This window comes from Emydura macquarii, unplaced genomic scaffold, assembly GCF_026122565.2.
Source record: "Emydura macquarii macquarii isolate MOO-44397 ecotype Brisbane River unplaced genomic scaffold, CSIRO-AGI_Emac_v2 contig_1300, whole genome shotgun sequence".
Taxonomy (NCBI): domain Eukaryota; kingdom Metazoa; phylum Chordata; order Testudines; family Chelidae; genus Emydura; species Emydura macquarii.
Genome location: NW_027131437.1, coordinates 2232102 through 2251478, shown reverse-complemented (window position 1 = coordinate 2251478; position 19377 = coordinate 2232102). Strand labels below are relative to the sequence as shown.

The following is a 19377-nucleotide window of genomic DNA, read 5'->3' as shown; positions in this document are numbered from 1 at the left end:
CAGCTAGAACTCCCCGACTGTCCCCAGTCCCCTCACACCAGGCCAAGCAGGATCTCATCGCCTGCAGAATCTGCTCCAACGAACTGAGCACACACGTAGAGTAACCCTGACAGCCAGGGCCTTGCTCGTCACCTGTCCTGCAGCTTGGCTCCTACCTGTGCTATCAGATCTGCCTCCTTGTTGAACATCTCACTGCGATCCCCGATCAGGAACCCTCGCACATCATTATAGTCTGTGCAGGAAAACAACAGGAAACCAAGTGAGTGACCCAGGGACAGAGGGAATGGTGCTGGGGGCCAAGGGCGCTTTGAGCAGAAAACCAAGGGGCTGGGGGCCAAGCGGGCTTTGAGCAGGATCCCACAGACTGGAGGTCAAGGAATGTCCCAGCAGGCTCCCTGGAAGCTGGGTGGCCAAAGGCCCTCTAAGTGGGATCCCCCAGATCTAGCTAGGGGGTGCCTTGCACCTGGACCCCCTGGCCTCCCAGCCCTCAGTTCGGAGACTCTTGCATCCCATCCCAGGGATCGAGATTCCTGCACCCCCAGGTATCCTGCTCAGAGACCCCTTGGCTCTGCAGCCTCTGGGGATCCTGCTCAGGATTGGCCCCCAGCGATCCAGAACAGAGACACCTTGCTCCATAGATCATGGGGATCCTGCTTAGAGGCCTTTCGGGGGTGAAGGCAACCCCGAGCTGGGTCCCCAGGGGCTGGGGGGTGGGGAGCGAGGCAACCCCGAGCTGGGTCCCCAGGGGCTGGGGGGTGGGGGTGGCGAGCCAGGCATCCCCGAGCTGGGTCTCCTAGCTGGATCCTTGGAGGCAGGGTGCGGGAGTCTCTCGGCAGGCTCCCTAGGGGGCTGTAGGGTAAGGATCTCGGAGCTGGCATTGTTCAGGAAGCTGAGGTAGCCGACACATATCTGTTAGGCAGTATTAGTACAAGTGTTGGGGAGTTCTGTCGATGACTGCTGGACCCTTTCCCCCTAGTGCTGGTCACCGATATCAGGTTTCCCAGAACACTTGGCATTCGCTGAAGTCAGCTTGGCGTAAGCAGAAAGAAACCGTCAGAATCAAGCCCTATGAGGGTTTTCCCACAGCAGCTGGTAGGGCATTGTGCACCCAGGCTATGTCTGGAATGGCCCAAAGGGAAAGGGCAACATACAAGAAGGGGCTGCCCTGGTGCAGACCTAGGAGGTTTCGTCATGCCCCTTAGTACCCGGGATGCGTGTGACCAGAGCGTTCACCAAGGTACCAGAAACACAAAGTGAAAAGCTGATTGCGTAACTCTAGTTTCAGCTGACATCCACACTACCTTTTACTTGGTAACAGGCAGCGTACAGGAAGATGGCTTTAGGGGTATGGCTTTGGGAGCACACCAGCTGTGTAAGGCGACTGTAACAACGCTGTGTGTGACAGCTTCCTGGAGACTGGTATTGGGTTGCACTTTTTCTGGTTGTTGTTTGCTTAGAGAGATAAACCTGACAGATATTGCTTAGTTGGGCTTTTGAATATATTCATAATGAACCAAAGGGTGGTCAAGCAATTGACCATCCGATTTATCAACAGCTGGGAGCAGGCAGAGCTGAGCGCAAGGAGCTTGGAAGTTTCTTCCACCTCTCCCTGATTATCGCAGGGACCCTGAGTCCTTTCTTCCTTCTCCCCCCCACACTTCTGGGTGCATGCTGGGGGAGCGGCATTTCATGTGCAGGGAGGCGCACCTCCCTGCACAGCCAGGTCCCTTACCTGCCCCGAATGTTGGGATGCACTCAGCACCGTCCATGATGGCAATGATGCCCAGTGTGTGCCAGCCCACCATGTACACACAGGCCTTCTTCTGCAAGCTGGGGAAAGCACAGCACAGAGGGGTTACTGGGGGCTAAGGGCAGAGCACAGCCCGGGGGTGACTGGGTGTTAAGTGGCTGGTTTCCCCCCTTGCCCATTGAGTTGTGCTGCACCCTACTCATCCTTCCTCTCCCCCTTCCCTCTTTCTCTAGCCCCCAGGCCTCCAGCTGAAATGGAGATGCGTGACCACCTCACCTGGTGCCCGCTTGCTTCACCAGGGCAGCGATCTTTCTGCTCTGGGCATAGGTGACTTTGTGTGCACGCTCGTATGTCCTCAGGATTTCCAGGAGGCACCTAGACACAGGAAGAACGAGGGCAGGACTCATGGGGCCTGTGCACGCTGAGCTCCTGCCAGGCCAGCGAGAGGCCATTCCCAGTGTGACCGGAGCAGTCAAGTGCAGAGGGCCTGCCTTTCCCAACATACAGCGTGACGTCAACGTTCACAGCCAATCCCTGAGGACAGCAAAGGCCAACAGGGGCCCCGCTACACCCTGGCTCAGGTTGTCTGCCCAGTGCAGGCAGCCAGCCATCTCCGTGACCTGAGGCTTACGTCTCTGAGATGTCAGTGTCCTTGGAGACTGTCTTGTGTGCTGCCAGCAAGAGGGTCTCCAGCAGGATCTTGGTGGCACTTCCGCCCTTCATACGTGAGGAGCCACTGATGCCTTCAGGCTGAGGCAGTGAGTGAGAGAGAGAGAGAGAGAGAGCGCGAGCAGAATGACACATGGACACCGGGGTTCAAACTCCACACCCTGTGCCCCAGCCTGAGCGTACCGGGGGTTCAAACCCCGCGCCATGCACGCCCCAGCCTGAGCATACCGAGGGTTCAAACCACGCGCCCTGCGCGCCCCACCCTGAGCGTACCGGGGGTTCAAACCACGCGCCCTGCGCGCCCCAGCCTGAGCATACCAGGGGTTCAAACCACGCGCCCTGCGCGCCCCAGCCTGAGCATACCAGGGGTTCAAACCCCACGTCCTGCGCGCCCCAGCCTGAGCGTACCGGGGGTTCAAACCACGCGCCCTGCGCACCCCAGCCTGAGCGTACCAGGGGTTCAAACCCCGTGCCCTGCACGCCCCAGCCTGAGCATACCAGGGGTTCAAACCCCACGTCCTGCGCGCCCCAGCCTGAGCGTACCGGGGGTTCAAACCACGCGCCCTGCGCACCCCAGCCTGAGCGTACCGGGGGTTCAAACCACACGCCCTGCGCGCCCCAGCCTGAGCGTACCGGGGGTTCAAACCACGCGCCCTGCGCGCCCCAGCCTGAGCGTACCAGGGGTTCAAACCCCGTGCCCTGCACGCCCCAGCCTGAGCGTACCAGGGGTTCAAACCCCACGTCCTGCGCGCCCCAGCCTGAGCATACCGAGGGTTCAAACCACGCGCCCTGCGCACCCCAGCCTGAGCGTACCGGGGGTTCAAACCACGCGCCCTGCGCGCCCCAGCCTGAGCGTACCGGGGGTTCAAACCACACGCCCTGCGCGCCCCAGCCTGAGCGTACCGGGGGTTCAAACCACGCACCCTGCGCGCCCCAGCCTGAGCGTACCGGGGGTTCAAACCACGCGCCCTGCACGCCCCAGCCTGAGCGTACCGGGGGTTCAAACCACACGCCCTGCGCGCCCCAGCCTGAGTGTACCGGGGGTTCAAACCACGCACCCTGCGCGCCCCAGCCTGAGCATACCGGGGGTTCAAACCACGCGCCCTGCGCGCCCCAGCCTGAGCGTACCGGGGGTTCAAACCCCGCGCCATGCACGCCCCACGCTTGCCATCTTGAATATACTTCATTTATCTAAATATTCTGTAACCCGTTCTTTCCCTATTTTGTTTGTGTTCCTTTCCCCTTTTTAATATTAATTGTGTTGAGTCACCATTAACCTTTTTAGTGGAGACGGATGCAAAATGGGCATTAAAGACATCAGCCTTCTTGATGTCATCAGTCAACTGTCATCGGCACTGGTGAGGCCGCATTTAGAATATTGTGTCCAGTTTTGGGCCCCCCACTACAAAAAGGATGTGGAGAAGTTGGAGAGAGTGCAGCGGAGGGCAACAAAAATTATTAGGGGGCTGGAGCACAAGACTTATGAGGAGAGGCTGAGGGAACTGGGCTTGTTTAGTCTGCAAAAGAGAAGAATGAGGGGGGATTTGATAGTGGCCTTTATCTACCTGAAAGGGGGTTCCAGGGAGGATGGGGCTAGGCTGTTCTCGGTGGTGGCAGATGACAGAACAAGGAGCAATGGTCTCAAGTTGCAGGGGGGGAGGTCTAGGTTGGATATTAGGAAAAAGTTTTTCACTAGGAGGGTGATGAAGCACTGGAATGGGTTACCTAGGGAGGTGGTGGAATCTCCGTCTTTAGAGGTTTTTAAGATGCGGCTTGACAAGACCCTGGCTGGGATGATATAGCTGAGTTAGTCCTGCTCTGAGCAGGGGGTTGGACTAGATACCTCCTGAGGGCCCTGCCAACTCTATGATTATAACTGGGGAGGTCAGCCAAACGCATGTTTTGTGCATGAGCTGGGAAACAAAGCAACCCTGGTGGCTGCAGGCCTCCAGATCCCCACTGGCTGCACGACACCCCAACTGCTGGTCCTGTGCCATCGCCATGTCAGGGGGCCAGGTGTAACCCTAGCAACGCAGCACTCACAGGGATTAGATCCAGCCCCCAGCAGTGCAGGTCTGCTCGGAGTGGGAGCTGGGCTGCTCTGATCATAGAGGCCTTGGTCCTCTACCCTAGGGATCTGCACAGCTCTCTCAGTCCAACTCCCTTTTCACCCTCAGCTTCTGCAACTGATCCTGCTGTCCCCGGCTCATCAGACCTTCTCTGACCATTAGGGGTGACTCTTCCCGGAGGAGGAGCTCAGCCCGCAGAGTCATCTGGAGAGGATCCAAACCGCGGGCGGAACCTGCCACCTACCCCCACAGCAGGATTGAGGATGAAGGCTTTGTGCGACTCCTGCAACTTCTGCATCCGCTCAGCCACCTGGCGGAAGGTAGAATGCCAGCCCTCGATCTTCTCACTCCTGCAAGAGACCCGCTGCACTCAGGGCTGGGACGAGGCCCTCACTGTCCCAGGGCCTGACATCTTCGGGAGAGGGCCTGGGCTGCAGCCCTGTCCTGGGGCCTTCCCAGCCCACTCCTGGGAAGCCCAGTTTTTAGGGAACTGGGTGAGGCAGCGTTGGAGACTGACTGGCAAGTCCCACCTCTGCTTGTCATTGGAGAAGGGCTCGGATCCAGCTCTGGGCTCATGGGTCAGTACCTGGGGCTGGCGTAGGCCCCTCTCTGGGGCGGTGGAATGACTAAGCCCACAGCCCCCTCCTTGCTCCCACGATGGCTGTTACCTGGCCATGCTGATGGGGTTGAACCCCACCAGGACTGGCAGGAAGATGTCCAGGTTATTCATGCAGAAATCCAGCTGTCCCGCCACAAAGGGGGCCTGTAGAAAACAGAGTCAGTGAGCCCCCCGCACTACTGTCCCCAGGCTGAGCGCAGATCAGTCTGCCCTGCCCACTGCCATAGAGGGGACCAGGGCAAACCGAGACAGACGCAGGTTGCAATCGCCACCCTTACTGTCCCCATGTGCAGCACTGATTGGACAACACTCAGTAAGCCACCCCACCACTGAAGACACCCCAATCTGTTCCCCACCCCCGCCTGGACTGTGGCAGACACCCACTTCATCCCACCTACCCTGACCTTGGGAGGAATCCACTCTGCACCCCACCTGGCTGTGGAACACACTCACTCTGCTGCCCACCCCAACCATGGAAGGTACCCACTTGGCTTCCCCTGCCGCCCCAGCTGTACCAGGCCCCCACTCTGCGCCCGCTCCTGACCTCTACAGGCTTCCACGCTGCGCCCAGCAAAGATCCAGTGGGTTATTGCAACTTACAGATAAACCACACGAGATTCCAATGAACACCACTTTCTTCTTCCCCTCACAAACCTGGGGGGGGGCAAATGGGAGAGCTCAGTACTGTGCAGGTGAGAGGAGGGGCTGTCCCCAGCGTGTCGCAGAGCCAGGGAGAGGAGGGGCCCCCCCATGGGGATGAGTGGGCAAGGGGCCCCTCTCCTCTGCCTGAGCAGAGGGAAAGAGGGAGACCCTGCCTAGGCAGGGTGTGAGAGAGGAAAGCAGGGCTGCTCCGGCCCCTCCTCGGCTCTGCCCTGCCCTGGGATGCCTTTGAGGAGCAGTGGGCACTGCTGAGCCGTGGTTCTCTGCTGACAGCCCCTCCAGTGCCTGATTTTCACCCTGTGACCTTCACTCCCAGCCCGGTTTGTTGTCCCCAGTGTTCAGCTGTGGCCCAGGTTCACTGGTGCCCCCTCAGTTAATGGGGAGGGCCTTAGCTCTGAACAGGGCTTCGGCCCGCTGTCTCCTGGGAACCACAGTGTGCCCTCACCCACCCGGCCATCCTCGTCCTGCCCTCCCAGAGGTGCTCGAGCCTGGAACGCCAGAATGGGCCCTGTGAGTCACGGCTGGGAGTTTGTTTCAATCTCTCTCCCCTTCCCCATCTCCAGACCTCACCTTCCTCAGCTCCTCAATCCCCAGCAGGGCACAGTCCTCCAGTCCCTCCTGGGACACCACGAGGGACCTGCAGGAGGAAACCACCTTGTTCCAGTTTCTGACAGATACAGCCAGCCGATTAACTTACCCCTCCCCGATACACACGCACTCAGATCACAGGAGGCCGCACACCTCGTCCTCCACTTCTCAGGACTGGTGCATGGGGAGAACAGTCAGGCTGTAGGACACGGACGTGGCCTCGACAGTCCCCTGAACTGTAGCTGGCAGGAAACAGGAAACCTGACCAGCCTGTGACACCCCCCACCCCTCCCCCCAGTGGCATGCTCTGCTCCACACCACCGAGCTCTAGCCCAAGTGGCCTGGGCTGCCCCAAGTGCAGGGCAGCACGTGTGGCCACAAGCACCAGGCTCACGGCAGCCACATCCTGCACCTGGGAGAAATGGGCAGGGCTTGTTAACCAGCCGCGACGCAGGGAAAAGTACCTCTGAGCACCTGACAGCTAAAAAACCCTCCCCAGCGAGCTTCCCAGTGAGAGCAAGACCTCCACCGCGGCACCAGCAGCAGCCCTATCTCAGTGAGCCTCAGCCAGCTCGGCTGCAGAGATTTTAATGTCAGCAGGGCCCCGGACCGTTAGAGGGTCTAGGCCGCTGTCCCGTAGAACACAGAGAAGATGTCAGTAATTCCACCAGACCATTCTAGCCACGTACCCTTGTACTGAGCCCAGCAACTCGTGTTCTGACCAAAGCACCTTCCAGAAAGGCTATTGGCAGTTCATTACAATGGCTCATCACGTGTGCCTTGTTTCTAATTGGTCTTTGTCTGGCTTCCCTTCCAGCCATTGGTGCTTGTTCTGCCTTTCTCTGCTAGATTGAAGAGCTCTCTAGCGCACAATGTCTTCTCCTTGGGAAGGTCCCTAGAGTTCAGACACTGTAATCAAGGCAGCTCTTGATCTTTCTAACCAGCTGAACCGTTGAGCTCCTCACATCTCTCACGGGGTCATTTTTTCCCAACCCTTCAATCATTTGTGTGGTTCTTCTCTGCACCTCTCCAATTTTCCAACATCCTTTTAAACTGTGGATCCCAAACCTGGACACGGTATTTCGGTGTCAGTCTCACCACTACAGAGGTGAAATCACCTCCCTGCTCCTACTCGTTGTAAACTCCCTGGTGTACACATCAGATAACTATATTAGCCCTTTTGGCCACAGCATCACACTCATCTTCAGTTGCTTGTCCAGTGGGACCCCTGAGCCCTTTTCAGAGTCACTGCTTTCCAGATGCAGTCCCCATTCGACAGACAGGGCCTGCATTCCTCACTTCTAGATGGAGGCATTTGGCAATATGAGACCACAGTTGGTTTCATGGGGTCCTGGGTTCAATGACCTACTGATCCACCTCGATTTACAAGATGCCCTGTCCTCGTCTTTATTTACTTTGACAATCTGCGTCACCTGGGATTTCATATTTCATTCCAGATCACTGATTAAAATGTTGAATAGCATCAGGCCTAGCACGAGACCAGTGAACTCCAGTAGAAGCATTCCCCTTTGTCAGCTACTACCCAGAGATCCAAGTGAGGCTTGCCCCGCCGCACACAGCACTCGCTGACACCCCCTCTTCGGCCAGGCAGTGGGGGTGGCAAGACGCTACCACTAGGGGCTGAGATGGGACAAATCTCAGCCTCGGGCTGGCAGCCAGCCAGAGCCACAACCAGAAGCATTGTCCACGCTACATGTCGTGCTGGGCTGAGTACAGACACGTGCTCTCCCCTTACCTGTCTCCCCCAGCAATGATGTACGTGTAACGGGGCAGCTGCCCTAGACCCTTCAGCAGCTTGTTAAAGGAAACCTGAGAAGAGAGGGGGAGGGAAAATAACAGGCAGGCCCTGTGACCCAGCAACTCGTCTAGAAATTAACCATCCTAGGAACCAGCCAGCCCAGGGAGCTACCGCGTACTGTGAAGTGACAACGAAGCCGGAGGCAGCAGCAGACCCCTTAGCCCAGTGACGTGCACACTGATAGAGGAGGCACGGCCAGATCCTCCCTACAGATCCCACCTCGAACAGGAAACTACTGCGCCTTTCCCCAAGGTTTCCAGTCCAGGCATGATCTCTAGTGAAAGATTCTTTTTGCCAGGGGCTTGGGGCTTGTCCCATAATACAAGCGGAAGCAGGGATTGTAAGTGGGAAACAGAACACAAGAGAAGCTCCCTCCTCACCCCAGGCAGCGAGCACTGACCCAGAGAGGTCACAGCAAGTTGTGATTGCAACCCACTGCACCCTCCCTGCCTGCTGCCATGTCCTGTTTACAGCACCTGCACCCCCAAGCCACTCTGTGCTTCACCATGCAGCCCATGGCACTTTGTGCGCCCTCCTCACGGCTTGAGGGCTGCGGATTCTACAGGACAGCTGAGATGCCAGGGAACGCCTGGGTGGGGAATAGGGGAAGGGAGGGGGCTGAGTGTCTCCACTGAGGCCAACAGGGCTGGGGGGTTGAGCATCTGCAGGGAGCCCAAGAGGGCCGTGCTTCACTGGGGAGACCAGAGGGTACAGTGTCATTGGGAAATGGGGAAGGCTGAGGGCCTCGGGGGAGGAGGGGTCAGGGAAGCTGAATTGCATTGGGGGGCCAGAGGTGTTGCTGGAGGATGTGGGGGGCTGAGTATCTCCAAGTGGGCTGTGGGGTGAGTGTCCTTAGGGGAGTCGGGGTGCGTCATTGGGGGATGGGGTGTGCTGAGCATATCCAGGGTGTTCCCCAGGGCTGGGACCCTGCACCTGGATCCTATCCTGCACCAGGCACACTGTGGAGAGAAGGAGGAAGCAGGAAGAACTCACAGCGATGAGGAAGGCCAGCCTGCCCGAAGCGCCCCCGCCGCTCAGCACGATAAGGGTGTTGTCCGGGTCCTGCAGAACCAACCGAGACTCTCAGCGGCTTTTAGACTGGGGTGTTTTCCCCGTTCACATCAGCGTTCCCCAGCCCAATTCCATCTCAGGCCCCTCCCAGCCGCGCTCTGCAACATGCTCACTCAAAGCTGCAGCTAGTGCAGAACGTGGCTGCCAGACTCCTGCCTCGAGGGGTCCCATTAGCGAGCAGCTAGCTGCCGTGGGAGCAGGGTAAGAGCCCCAGGCTCTGCTGTCCCTCCAGCACATCCTTCAGTTCCCCAAGGAGGGAGACGGGGGAGTGGGCTCTGTGGTGGCGGCACAAACCTCTTCCTGCAACATGCCATGGCCCTGAGCAGCTGGAATCAGCCATGAGCCAAGGCTTGTCTGTCCCCAGCTCCCATGGCTCTGTGAGGGAGGTGACTCGGGAGGGGGCAGGCATTGTCCTCTCCAGTGTGGACCGCAAGAACCACAAAGCCATGGCTCCCCAGACATGGGGATGATACCACTAAGCGTAGCAGAGAGGGCTCCTGCACGGTGCCCAATGGAGTCAACCAGTATTCCTGCACTGCACCACACTGCATCTCCCCTCATTGTCGCACACTGCACCACACCACACTGGACCTCACGCTGCATCTCCCCTCATTGTAGCACACTGCACCACCCCAGCAGCACCACACCTCACAGTACCGTTCCACACTGCACCACACTGGACTGCACCATACCACACTGCATCTCACCTCACTGTACTACACTGCACATTACCATACAACACTTCACCTCACCATGGCACACCCCACCTCGCCATACTGCACCTCACCTCACCGTACCACATCCCACTGCACTGCACTTCACTGCACCATACCTCACCATACTGCACCTCACCTCACCGTACCACATCCCACTGCACCACACCACTCCGAGCCGCACTTCGCTGTGCCAGATCCCACTGCACTGCATTCAGTGCTCTGCACCATACCTCACCACACTGTGCCTCACCTCACCATGCCACATCCCACTGCACTGCACTTCACTGCACCGTACCTTACCACACTGCACCTCACCTCACCGTACCACATCCCACTGCACCACACCACGCCGAGCCGCACTTCGCTGTGCCAGATCCCACTGCACTGCATTCAGTGCTCTGCACCATACCTCACCACACTGTGCCTCACCTCACCTTGCCACATCCCACTGCACTGCACTTCACTGCACCGTACCTCACCACACTGCACCACACCTCACCGTACCTTACTTCAGCCTACCAAATCCCACGGTACTGCACTTCATTGCACTGCACCGTACCTTACCACTCTGCGCCTAACCTCACCGAATCACATCCCACACTGCACTGCACTTCACTGCACCATACCTCACCACACTGCACCACATTTCATATTATCACAATGCACCTTGCCTGATCCCACGGCACTGCACCTCACCTCACCGGAACCACACCATACCTCTCCATCCCAGGCGACACTACACTGCATTGCTTCATGTCAAACTGCACCTACTGCATCACAGCACATCCTACCACACTGCTCCATACCACACCAAACCACACCACCCTACACTTCACTCTACTGCCGCCCCATCCCACATCCCACTGTGCCATCCCATACTGCACTGCACCACCCTGTACCTTCAGGACTTCCTGCACTTTACTGATAATGTCGATCATAGTCTTCAGCACGGACTCACTGTACAGTCTCTGAGAAGAGAGAGAGAGGATCAGGGTTCTGTGATGTTATCTCATAACTAGATCTGCCTCATAGATCACTGGGGGGGAGGGCGGTGCTCAGGGCTCTGCAGGGTTACTCTCCCACAGGGTGGCTCCGTGGTCTATGGGGTAACCCCCTCACTCCACAGCTCAGGGCTCTGTGGGTTTACTCCCCCACCCAGCCATATACACATGCCAGAAATAGCATGAAACAGCAAACCATGAACATCATATGAACGCAGGGTTCAGGGTGTGGGCCTGACTTGGTCTGCTGGGCTCTGCTTGGACTGAACTGGGGGTTCGCTCATGTGTCATCTCTTCCCTCACAATCAACAAATGCTCAGTGAGGGCAAGGCCAGCGGGATCAGGAGATGGAGCCTTCTCAAGGGACAGCCTGAGGCTCTGCAACACCCTCCAACACAAAGGGAAAACAATCACAAATCTCAGCACCTCCAGGGCTCAGTGTCAGGCCCACCACTTCCCCAGGTTCTCTTACAGCAATACACTTCATGTGGATCTGGGGAAGCGTCTCAGTACAAGGGCAGGCAAGACAAAGAACTTACCTTATAGTTGAGCAGAGCTTCATCCTCCTCCTGGAATATCTCTGCATCGCATTCCTTCAGCAGCTGGACAATCTGCACAGGGTCAGCCTTATCCAGCTCCCTGGTGATGGGGTTTGACTTCTCACTGATGGGCAGAGTTGCCTCATACCCTGCCAGCTGAAAAGCAAATGCACACAGAATACACAGTCTCCCCAGGGTGAAGCTGGACTGGGCCCCAGTGTTAGGATGGTTTGGAGAGGGGCCAGCATAAGACACAGATTACCACAGCCTCTAACTATACCAGTCCAGTTGGACATTTTAGACTGGGACAGAGAGCCCCTCACACTTCAACCCTCTGGCCCTGCCTTCCCTGCTCACCAGATGAGCTTATTTAAGCTCTTTTGTTGTTGTTACTGTTACTTTCTATAATTGTATTGTTACTTTCTATTATTCTATCTTTTGTGTTTCAGTTTTCATGGAAAAGGTTAGCAGTGATTGGACGTCTAACATAGTGAATGCCAGTGAAAATGAGGTAGGATATGAGGCTAAAATAGGAAAAGAACAAGTTAGATGTCTTCAAGTCACCAGGACCTGATGAAATACTCAAGGCGCTGACTGGGGAGATATTTGAGCCATTACTGATTATCTTCCAAAAGTCATGGAAGACAGGAGAGATTCCAGCGGACTGGAAAAGGGCAAATACATGCCAATCTATAAAAAGGGGTGTAAGGACAACCCGAGGAATTAGACCAGTCAGCTTAACTTCAGTACCTGGAAAGATAATGGAGCAAATAATTAAGCAATCAGTTTTCAAATACCTAGAAGATAGTAAGGTGATAAGTAACAGTCAGCATGGATTTGTCAAATCACATCAAACCAATGTGATAGCTTTCTTTGACAGGGTAACAAGCTTTGTGGATGCGGGGGAAGCAGTAGATGTGGTATATCTTGACTTTAGTAAGGCTTTTGATACTGTCTTGTATGACCTTCTCATAAATTTACCAAGGAAATACAAGCTAGATGGAGCTACTATAAGGTGGGTGCATAACTGATTGCAAAACCATTCCCAGAGAGTAGTTATCAGTGGCTCACAGCCAAACTGGAAGGGTATTTTGAGTGGGGTCCCAGAGGGACCAATTCTGGGTTCGGTTCTGTTCAATATCTTCATCAATGATTTAGAAAATGGCATAGCAAACACTTACAAAGTTTGTAGATGATACCTAGATGGGAGAGGTTGAAAGGGCTTTGGAGGATAGGATTAAAAATCAAAATGATCTGAACAAACTGGAAAAACGGTCTGAAGTAAATAGGATGAAATTCAATAAGGACAAATGCAAAAGTACTCCACTTAAGAAGGAACAATCAGTTGCACACATACACAATGGGAAATGACTCCCTAGGAAGGAGTACTGCAGAAAGGGATCTGGGGGTCCTAGTGGATCACAGGCTAAAGATGAGTCAATAGTGTAACCAGTGGCACCAGTGTTAAAAAAAGAGAGAAGCAAACATCGTTCTGGGATGTGTTAGCGGGAATGTTGTAAGCGAGGCACGAGAAGTAATTCTTCTGCTTTACACCGTGCTGATTAGGCCTCAGCTGAAGTATTGTCTCCAGTTCTGGGTGCCACATTTCAGGAAAGATGTGGACAAATGGGGGAAAGTCCAGAGAAAAGTAACAAAAATGATTTAAAAAAGTCTAGAAAACATGACTTATGAGGGAAGATTAAAAAAATTGGGCTTGTTTAGTCTGGAGACGACTGGGGAGGGGGTGGGGGGCTTGATAATAGTTTTCAAGTACATATAATATTGTTACAAGGAGGAGGGAGAAAAATTGTTCTCCTTAACCTCTGAGGATAGGACAAGAAGCAGTGGCCTTAAATTGCAGCAAGAGCGGTTTAGGTTGGACATTAAGAAAAACTTCCTAACTGTCGGGGTAGTTGCGCACTGGAATAAATGGCCTCAGGAGGCTGTGGAATCTCAGTCACCGGAGATTTTTAAGAGCAGGTTAGACAAACCCCTGTTATGGACAGGGCTGGATTAATGCAAGGGCTTTAGAGGCTGCAGCTCAGGGCTTCGGGTAAGGGGTGCCCTGCAAAAAATAAATCGCTCCCCTTTCCCCCCCACCCCTCTCCCACCTGATGTGGGCCCAGCGCCCTGGCCAGGAGCCGCTCCCGGCCCTAAGCCACACCATGCGGCGGCCGCTGCCCCCTCACACTCATGCTGGGCTCATGTCACGTGGGAGAGGGGTGGGGGAGAAGAGGGAGCAGCTGCTGTATGGTGCTGCCTGGGGTTGGGAGCAGCTCCTGGCCGGGGCGCTGGACCCATGTCACGTGGGAGAGGGTGGGGGGGGAGGGGTGGGGATTTATTTTTGTGGGACCCCCTTAGCCCGAGGCCCTGGACTGCAGCCCCTATAGCCCCTGCATTAATCTGGCCCTGGACGTGAGCCCAGTGTGAGTGCGAGCGCTGCTCAAAATCATCTCACGTGCCAAGGTTGCCAACCCGTTCTACATGTTTTAAGACTGAAATGTAACCACAGAACGGCTTCCTGCTAATTAAAAGGCAAGTTTAGTATAGCGTTAATAGCCCAGTGCCACAGTTGTGATCATTTGGTTTTAAATGAGGAAAAAGAGTTGTATATGGGGCCCCAGAAAATGGAATAGCCCCAGGCCCACAGGAGAGTTAATCCGGCCCTGGTGACAGATGGGCTAGATAATGCTTGGTCCTGCAATGAGTGCAGGGATCTGGACTAGATGACCTCGTGAGCTCCCTGCCAGTCCTAGAGTTCTAGGATTCTGGTTGCGCCAAGGAACCTGATCAGTGATCAGGGTCCGATTGTATTTGGTGCTGTACACACAGTCCTTGCCCAGGTATCTTCCAGTCAAGGTGACAGGCAGGGCACACAGGAGAACAAACAGATCAATAAAGGGGGCTAGAGATGAGGTAACAAAACATTTGGCAAGGCCTCAGCAACCTCAGCATTAACTTGCCTTTGGGTTTCTAGCCCTGCTGCATTTGATGTTTGTTTCCCCTTGTTTCTGGGAATGGCTGCGGCTGAGTACGCTGGCAGCTGCTGGTTTCTGCGCAAACCCAGTGGCAACGGGCCAGGATGGTGCCAATCATCATGTGTAAAAATCAGGGAAATTCAGATGTTTGGTTCCCACGGACGCGCCTGGACATCCCCTTCCAAATGGGAATTACAGAAAGGTGGATAATCAGCTGAACATGAGCTCCCCGTGCAATGCTGTGGCTAAAACGGTTAATTGGATCCTTGGATGCATAAACTGGGGAATCTCGAGTAGAGGTATAGAGGTTATATTATTTCTGTATTTGGCACTGGTGTGACCCGCTGCTGGAATACTCTGTCCACAATTCAGGAAGGATTTTGATAAGCTGGAGAGGGTTCAGAGAAGAATCACAAGAATGATAAATGATTAGAAAACATGCCTTAGGCTACATCTACACTACAAAATCATGTCAATCTAATTTACGTCAGCACACAGCCACCACCGTTGTTAAACTACTTGTGTGTGTGTGTGTGTGTGCGCGCAGCTCCTTGTGTCGGCAGTGTGCACCCTCCCCAGGAGCACTTGTATTGATTGTACTGTCAGTGGGGGGCATTGTGGGATGGCTCCTGAAAGCCAGTAACAGTCAATGTAAGCAATGCAGTGACACTGCGCTGACACTGCATTGATCTAATTACATTGATCAGACTGTATGCCGCTCGGGCAGGCGGTGGTACTAAATTGCCGTAGCAAGGCACTTATGTCGGCAGGAGCCAAATTTAACTGAAGACACTTCCACAGATAGCTGCCTTGCACTGACCTTTCGACGACCCAACCACGTAGTGTAGATTAGGCCTTCCAGTCAGAGACTCAAGGAGCTCAGTCTATTTCATGTAACAAAGAGAAGGTTAAGGTGTGACTTGATCACATCTATTAGTACCTACATAGGGAACAACTGAGGGCTCTTCAGTCTAACAGAGAACGGTCTAACATGATCCAAGAGTTGGAATTTGAAGCTAGACAAATTCAGACTGAAAATACAGCATATATTTTTACAATTGAGGGTAATTAACTGCAGGAACAATTTATCAACGGTCAGGATGGAGTCTCTGCCACTGACAACTTTAAATCAAGGCTGGCTGTTCTTCTATAAGATCTAGTTCAAACAAGAATTACTTCAGGAAAGTCCTATGTCTTGTGTTAACAGGAGATCAGACCAGATGATCACAATAATAGAATCATAAATGTGTAGGGCGGAAGGGACCTCAAGAAGTCATCAAGTCCAATGCCCCCTGTAAAGCGAAGCCATCCCTGACAGGACATTTTGTACAACACATTTTCTTAAAAATCTCCAGTGATGATGATTCCACAACCTCCTTTGGTAACCTATTTCAGTACTTAACTAGCCTTGATTTTTAAGAGACTATCAGCTAAAGTCCCTGTCTCACTACCCAGCTTCCCTCTGACACAGCTGCCAAAGTCTCAGCTTCCCCCTCCTACCCCAGGGCCTTCTACACTGCATCTGTCTCCTGGTGACATACACACCCATTACACAGTGAGGCTGGAGAGCTTAGACTATAAAAAGGAGCACATTTCTAACAGTGTCCCTTGACACAGCTTACCCAGAACTGTGGTGGTTTCTCCATCTCTGGAGACTTAAATCAAGGTGGGATGTTTTTCTAAATGATCTGCTTTAATTTAGATGCCCAAGAAAGAATTTGAAGAGCAACTAGTAAAAGACCCAAAAACTAACAGCCTAACTAACCTCTATTCATATTCCTTGAGGGGGTCCACAAGCATGGGGACAAGGGTGAGCCAGTGGATATACCGTATTTGGACTTTCAGAAAGTATTTGACAAAGTCCCACACCATATGCGTTTAAGGAATATAAGCAGTCATGGGACTTGAGGGAAGATCCTCTCATGAATCAGTAACTGGTTAAAAGACAAGAAACAAAGCATAGGAATAAATAGGAATAAAAGTTCAGTTTTCCAATGGAAGAGAGAAATAGCAGGGGCCCTCAGGGATCTGGCAAAGTTTGCAGATGATACAAAATTACTGAAGATAGTCCAAAGCCCATTGCAAAGAGTTACAAAGGGTTCTCACAAAGGGCATGACTGGGCAACAAAATAGCAGATGCAATTCAATGTTCATAAGGGCAAAGTAATATACACTGGAAAAAATAATCCCAACTATACATACAAAATGAGTCTAAATTAGATGCTACCATTCAAGAAAGAGATCTTGGTGTCATCATAGGTAGTCCTCTGAAAACATCTGCTCAAAATGCAGCAGCAGTCCAAAAAGCTAACAGAATGTTAGGAACCATTAGGAAAGGGATAAATAATAAAACAGAAAATATCATGTCACTATATAAATCCATGGTATGCCCACACCTTGAATACTGCATGCAGTTCTGGTCACCCCATCTCAAAAAAATATGTATTTAGAATTGGAAAAAATACAGAGCAGTGCAACAAAATTATTTAGAAGTATGGAACAGCCTTCATATGAGGAGAGATTAAAAAGACTGGGACTGTTCATCTTAGAAAAGAGATGCCTAAAGTGGGATTTGAAATAATAGACCACAGTTTAAAACAAACATAAGGAAGTACTTCAGCACACAATGTACAGTCAACGTATGGAACTTGTTGCCAGGGGATATTGTGAAGGGCACAAGTATAACTGGGTTAAAAGAAGAATGAGAAGTTAATGGACAATAGGTACATCGATGGCTAGCAGCCAAGATGGTTAGGGGTGCAACCCCAGGCTCTGGGTGTCCCTAAGTCTCTGACTGCTAGAAGCTGGGGTTGGACGACAGGGTCACTTGATAATTGCCCTGTTCTGTTCATTCCCTCTGAAGCACCTGGCACTGATCACTGTAGGAAGACAGGACACGGGGCTAGATGGATTCTTGATCTGACTCAGTCTGGTGGTTCTTTTGTTCTCACTCGTATGTTAGTTCAAACACAGCTATTGGACTTGGAGCAGTTCTCTGGCCGCTGAGATACAGGAGCTCAGACTAGATCATTACTGTGGTCCCGCCTGGGCTCAGAATCTGTTCATCTATGCTGAGTACTGTTCCATGCATGTCAGACCAGAACCAGCTGGGCCACTCCAGGATGAATCACACGTACAAACACTCACTGGCACTGTCAGGCTGCAGCTTTTCTGCCTGGTTCCCCTCCCGTGTCTCAGGATCACAGAGTAACTGGAATGGGAATGGTTTCTAAGCAGTGGCTGAAACAAGGCAACCAGCTCTTCAGGGTTGACTTGGTTGGGGTGGTGGCAGCAGCAGGTGACGGAGCCCCCTCCTGCTGTCCCCGCTGGAGTAGCCCAGGCAGCCCCTTCTGCTCCCAGTGCAGTGCCCTAGCAGGGGTGGTGCCTGAGGCAACTAAGACCCGCAAGCCGCTCTGCAGTTCTCACCTCCCATTTGCCGGGATCCGGCGTCTCAATAACGTGCCTGTATTTCTTGGTCCCACGCATGGTCCAGGCCAGAACGGATGATGATGGCTTGGGAAGAATCTGCTGGGTCCCAAACCTGTTAGTCCAGTACAGTCGGCTGCCTGGATGTGGGTGAGACAAGGACTGGGCGCTCACCCCTCCCCCTCATTCCAGACAGCTATGTTTGTCCCAGCCTTATCAGCCCTGCACTGTAATGATTAATCGGAACCGTTACATTGCAACTGCTCCTATCACCCCGTATCCTGCTGCTCGGCAGACACCACAGCTTCCCTTGCCAGGTCTCCACCACCCCACCACTGAGCCCAGCAGGATAAGGGCAGCTGCTTGCGTCATTCCGGCCATGCAAGGAGAACAGAACAGAGCCGAGGCGATTGGTCAGCAGCTGCACAGCCGCATGTCATGACAGATGCATATGAGCTCCTGGCCAGAGCTCGTGTGCAAGGCAGGTGATGGAGCATGAGCCCAGCTTGCTCAGAGCAGACAGAAACACAGCTTTCCCCAGCAATCCCACAGGTGGCCAGGGAAAGCCTGGGCCCCCTCCCCCAGGAACCAGACAGAGTGAGCGTCTCTCCCCCCCTTACCTGCCATTCTGCATCCACCTCAGGATCCTGAGGGCCCTGTCTGCTCCACTTCCACAAAGGTAGCCAGCTTCTCGGGCCGAGGAGAGATCATGGAACGGACTGGAAACCGTCACTTCTGGGAACGTGGGAAGAGATGGGGGGCCCTGCCAACGTTCCCTCCTCCCTTGGAAGCACATACTTGAGGGAGACTGCCTTTGTGCTCTCGTGTAACACCCCCTCAGAGCTGGGAGAAAACTTACCTCCATGCAAAGATACCCCACAATAACTGGGTGGGGTGGGAGAGAGAAAAATACAAGCCAAAACCCCAGGGAGGCATTGTGACAACCCAGCCTCTGAGTTTACCCAAACTGTGAGCTCAACCGCACCAAGTCTGTACAAGTTTATTAGATGTTAAAATAACCCCCAACACCTGCTGATGGGAAACGGTACGACAGGGCATCAGAACAACTGACCTGCTCTACATAAAAAGGCCAAGTTGATATCATTCAAGGGCTGTGCTGAAATTTTGCTTGTTGAAACAGGAGCTGTGGAGCCAGAAATCAATGAGCCAGAAATGGCATGTCAGACATTAGAATCTTAGAAGCAGGCCTGGGAAAAGGAATTTCCGGCCCCAGAGCAGAACAGTCCCACACTGCTTCTTCTGCCCACAGCCACACACACAGTCTACCCCAGGCCCTGCTCCCCCTTGGCCTACTCGCTGCCGTGTCCCTCCCGCCATCGCTTGGTCCCCCTCCTCTTTTCCACACTCTCCCTTCCTCCAAGCAGCAAGCAACAGCAGGCTACGGGGGCTGAGTGAGAAGTGGGGGGGAAGAGGGATGCAGTGAGCAGCGGCAGCGGGATGGGACATAGCTG

General features: G+C 53.8%; 1 protein-coding gene across 2 annotated transcripts in view; it reads right to left on the bottom strand.

Moving 5' to 3' along the window:
* GCKR (glucokinase regulator) overlaps positions 1–18100 on the bottom strand; it is a 28029-nt gene extending 9929 nt beyond the window's left edge. For both annotated transcript variants that reach the window (XM_067550548.1, XM_067550547.1), the window contains exons 1-13: positions 17906–18100; positions 11502–11657; positions 10861–10929; positions 9168–9236; positions 8112–8185; positions 6338–6404; positions 5708–5761; positions 5157–5251; positions 4733–4838; positions 2382–2500; positions 2027–2125; positions 1733–1830; positions 156–232 (exon numbers count right to left, since the gene is read on the bottom strand). In XM_067550548.1, the coding sequence (XP_067406649.1) occupies positions 156–232; positions 1733–1830; positions 2027–2125; positions 2382–2500; positions 4733–4838; positions 5157–5251; positions 5708–5761; positions 6338–6404; positions 8112–8185; positions 9168–9236; positions 10861–10929; positions 11502–11657; positions 17906–17965 (1143 nt within the window). In that variant the 5' untranslated portion in view covers positions 17966–18100. The remainder of the gene's footprint in view (positions 1–155; positions 233–1732; positions 1831–2026; positions 2126–2381; positions 2501–4732; positions 4839–5156; positions 5252–5707; positions 5762–6337; positions 6405–8111; positions 8186–9167; positions 9237–10860; positions 10930–11501; positions 11658–17905) is intronic.
* Between the last annotated feature and the right edge of the window lie 1277 nt (positions 18101–19377).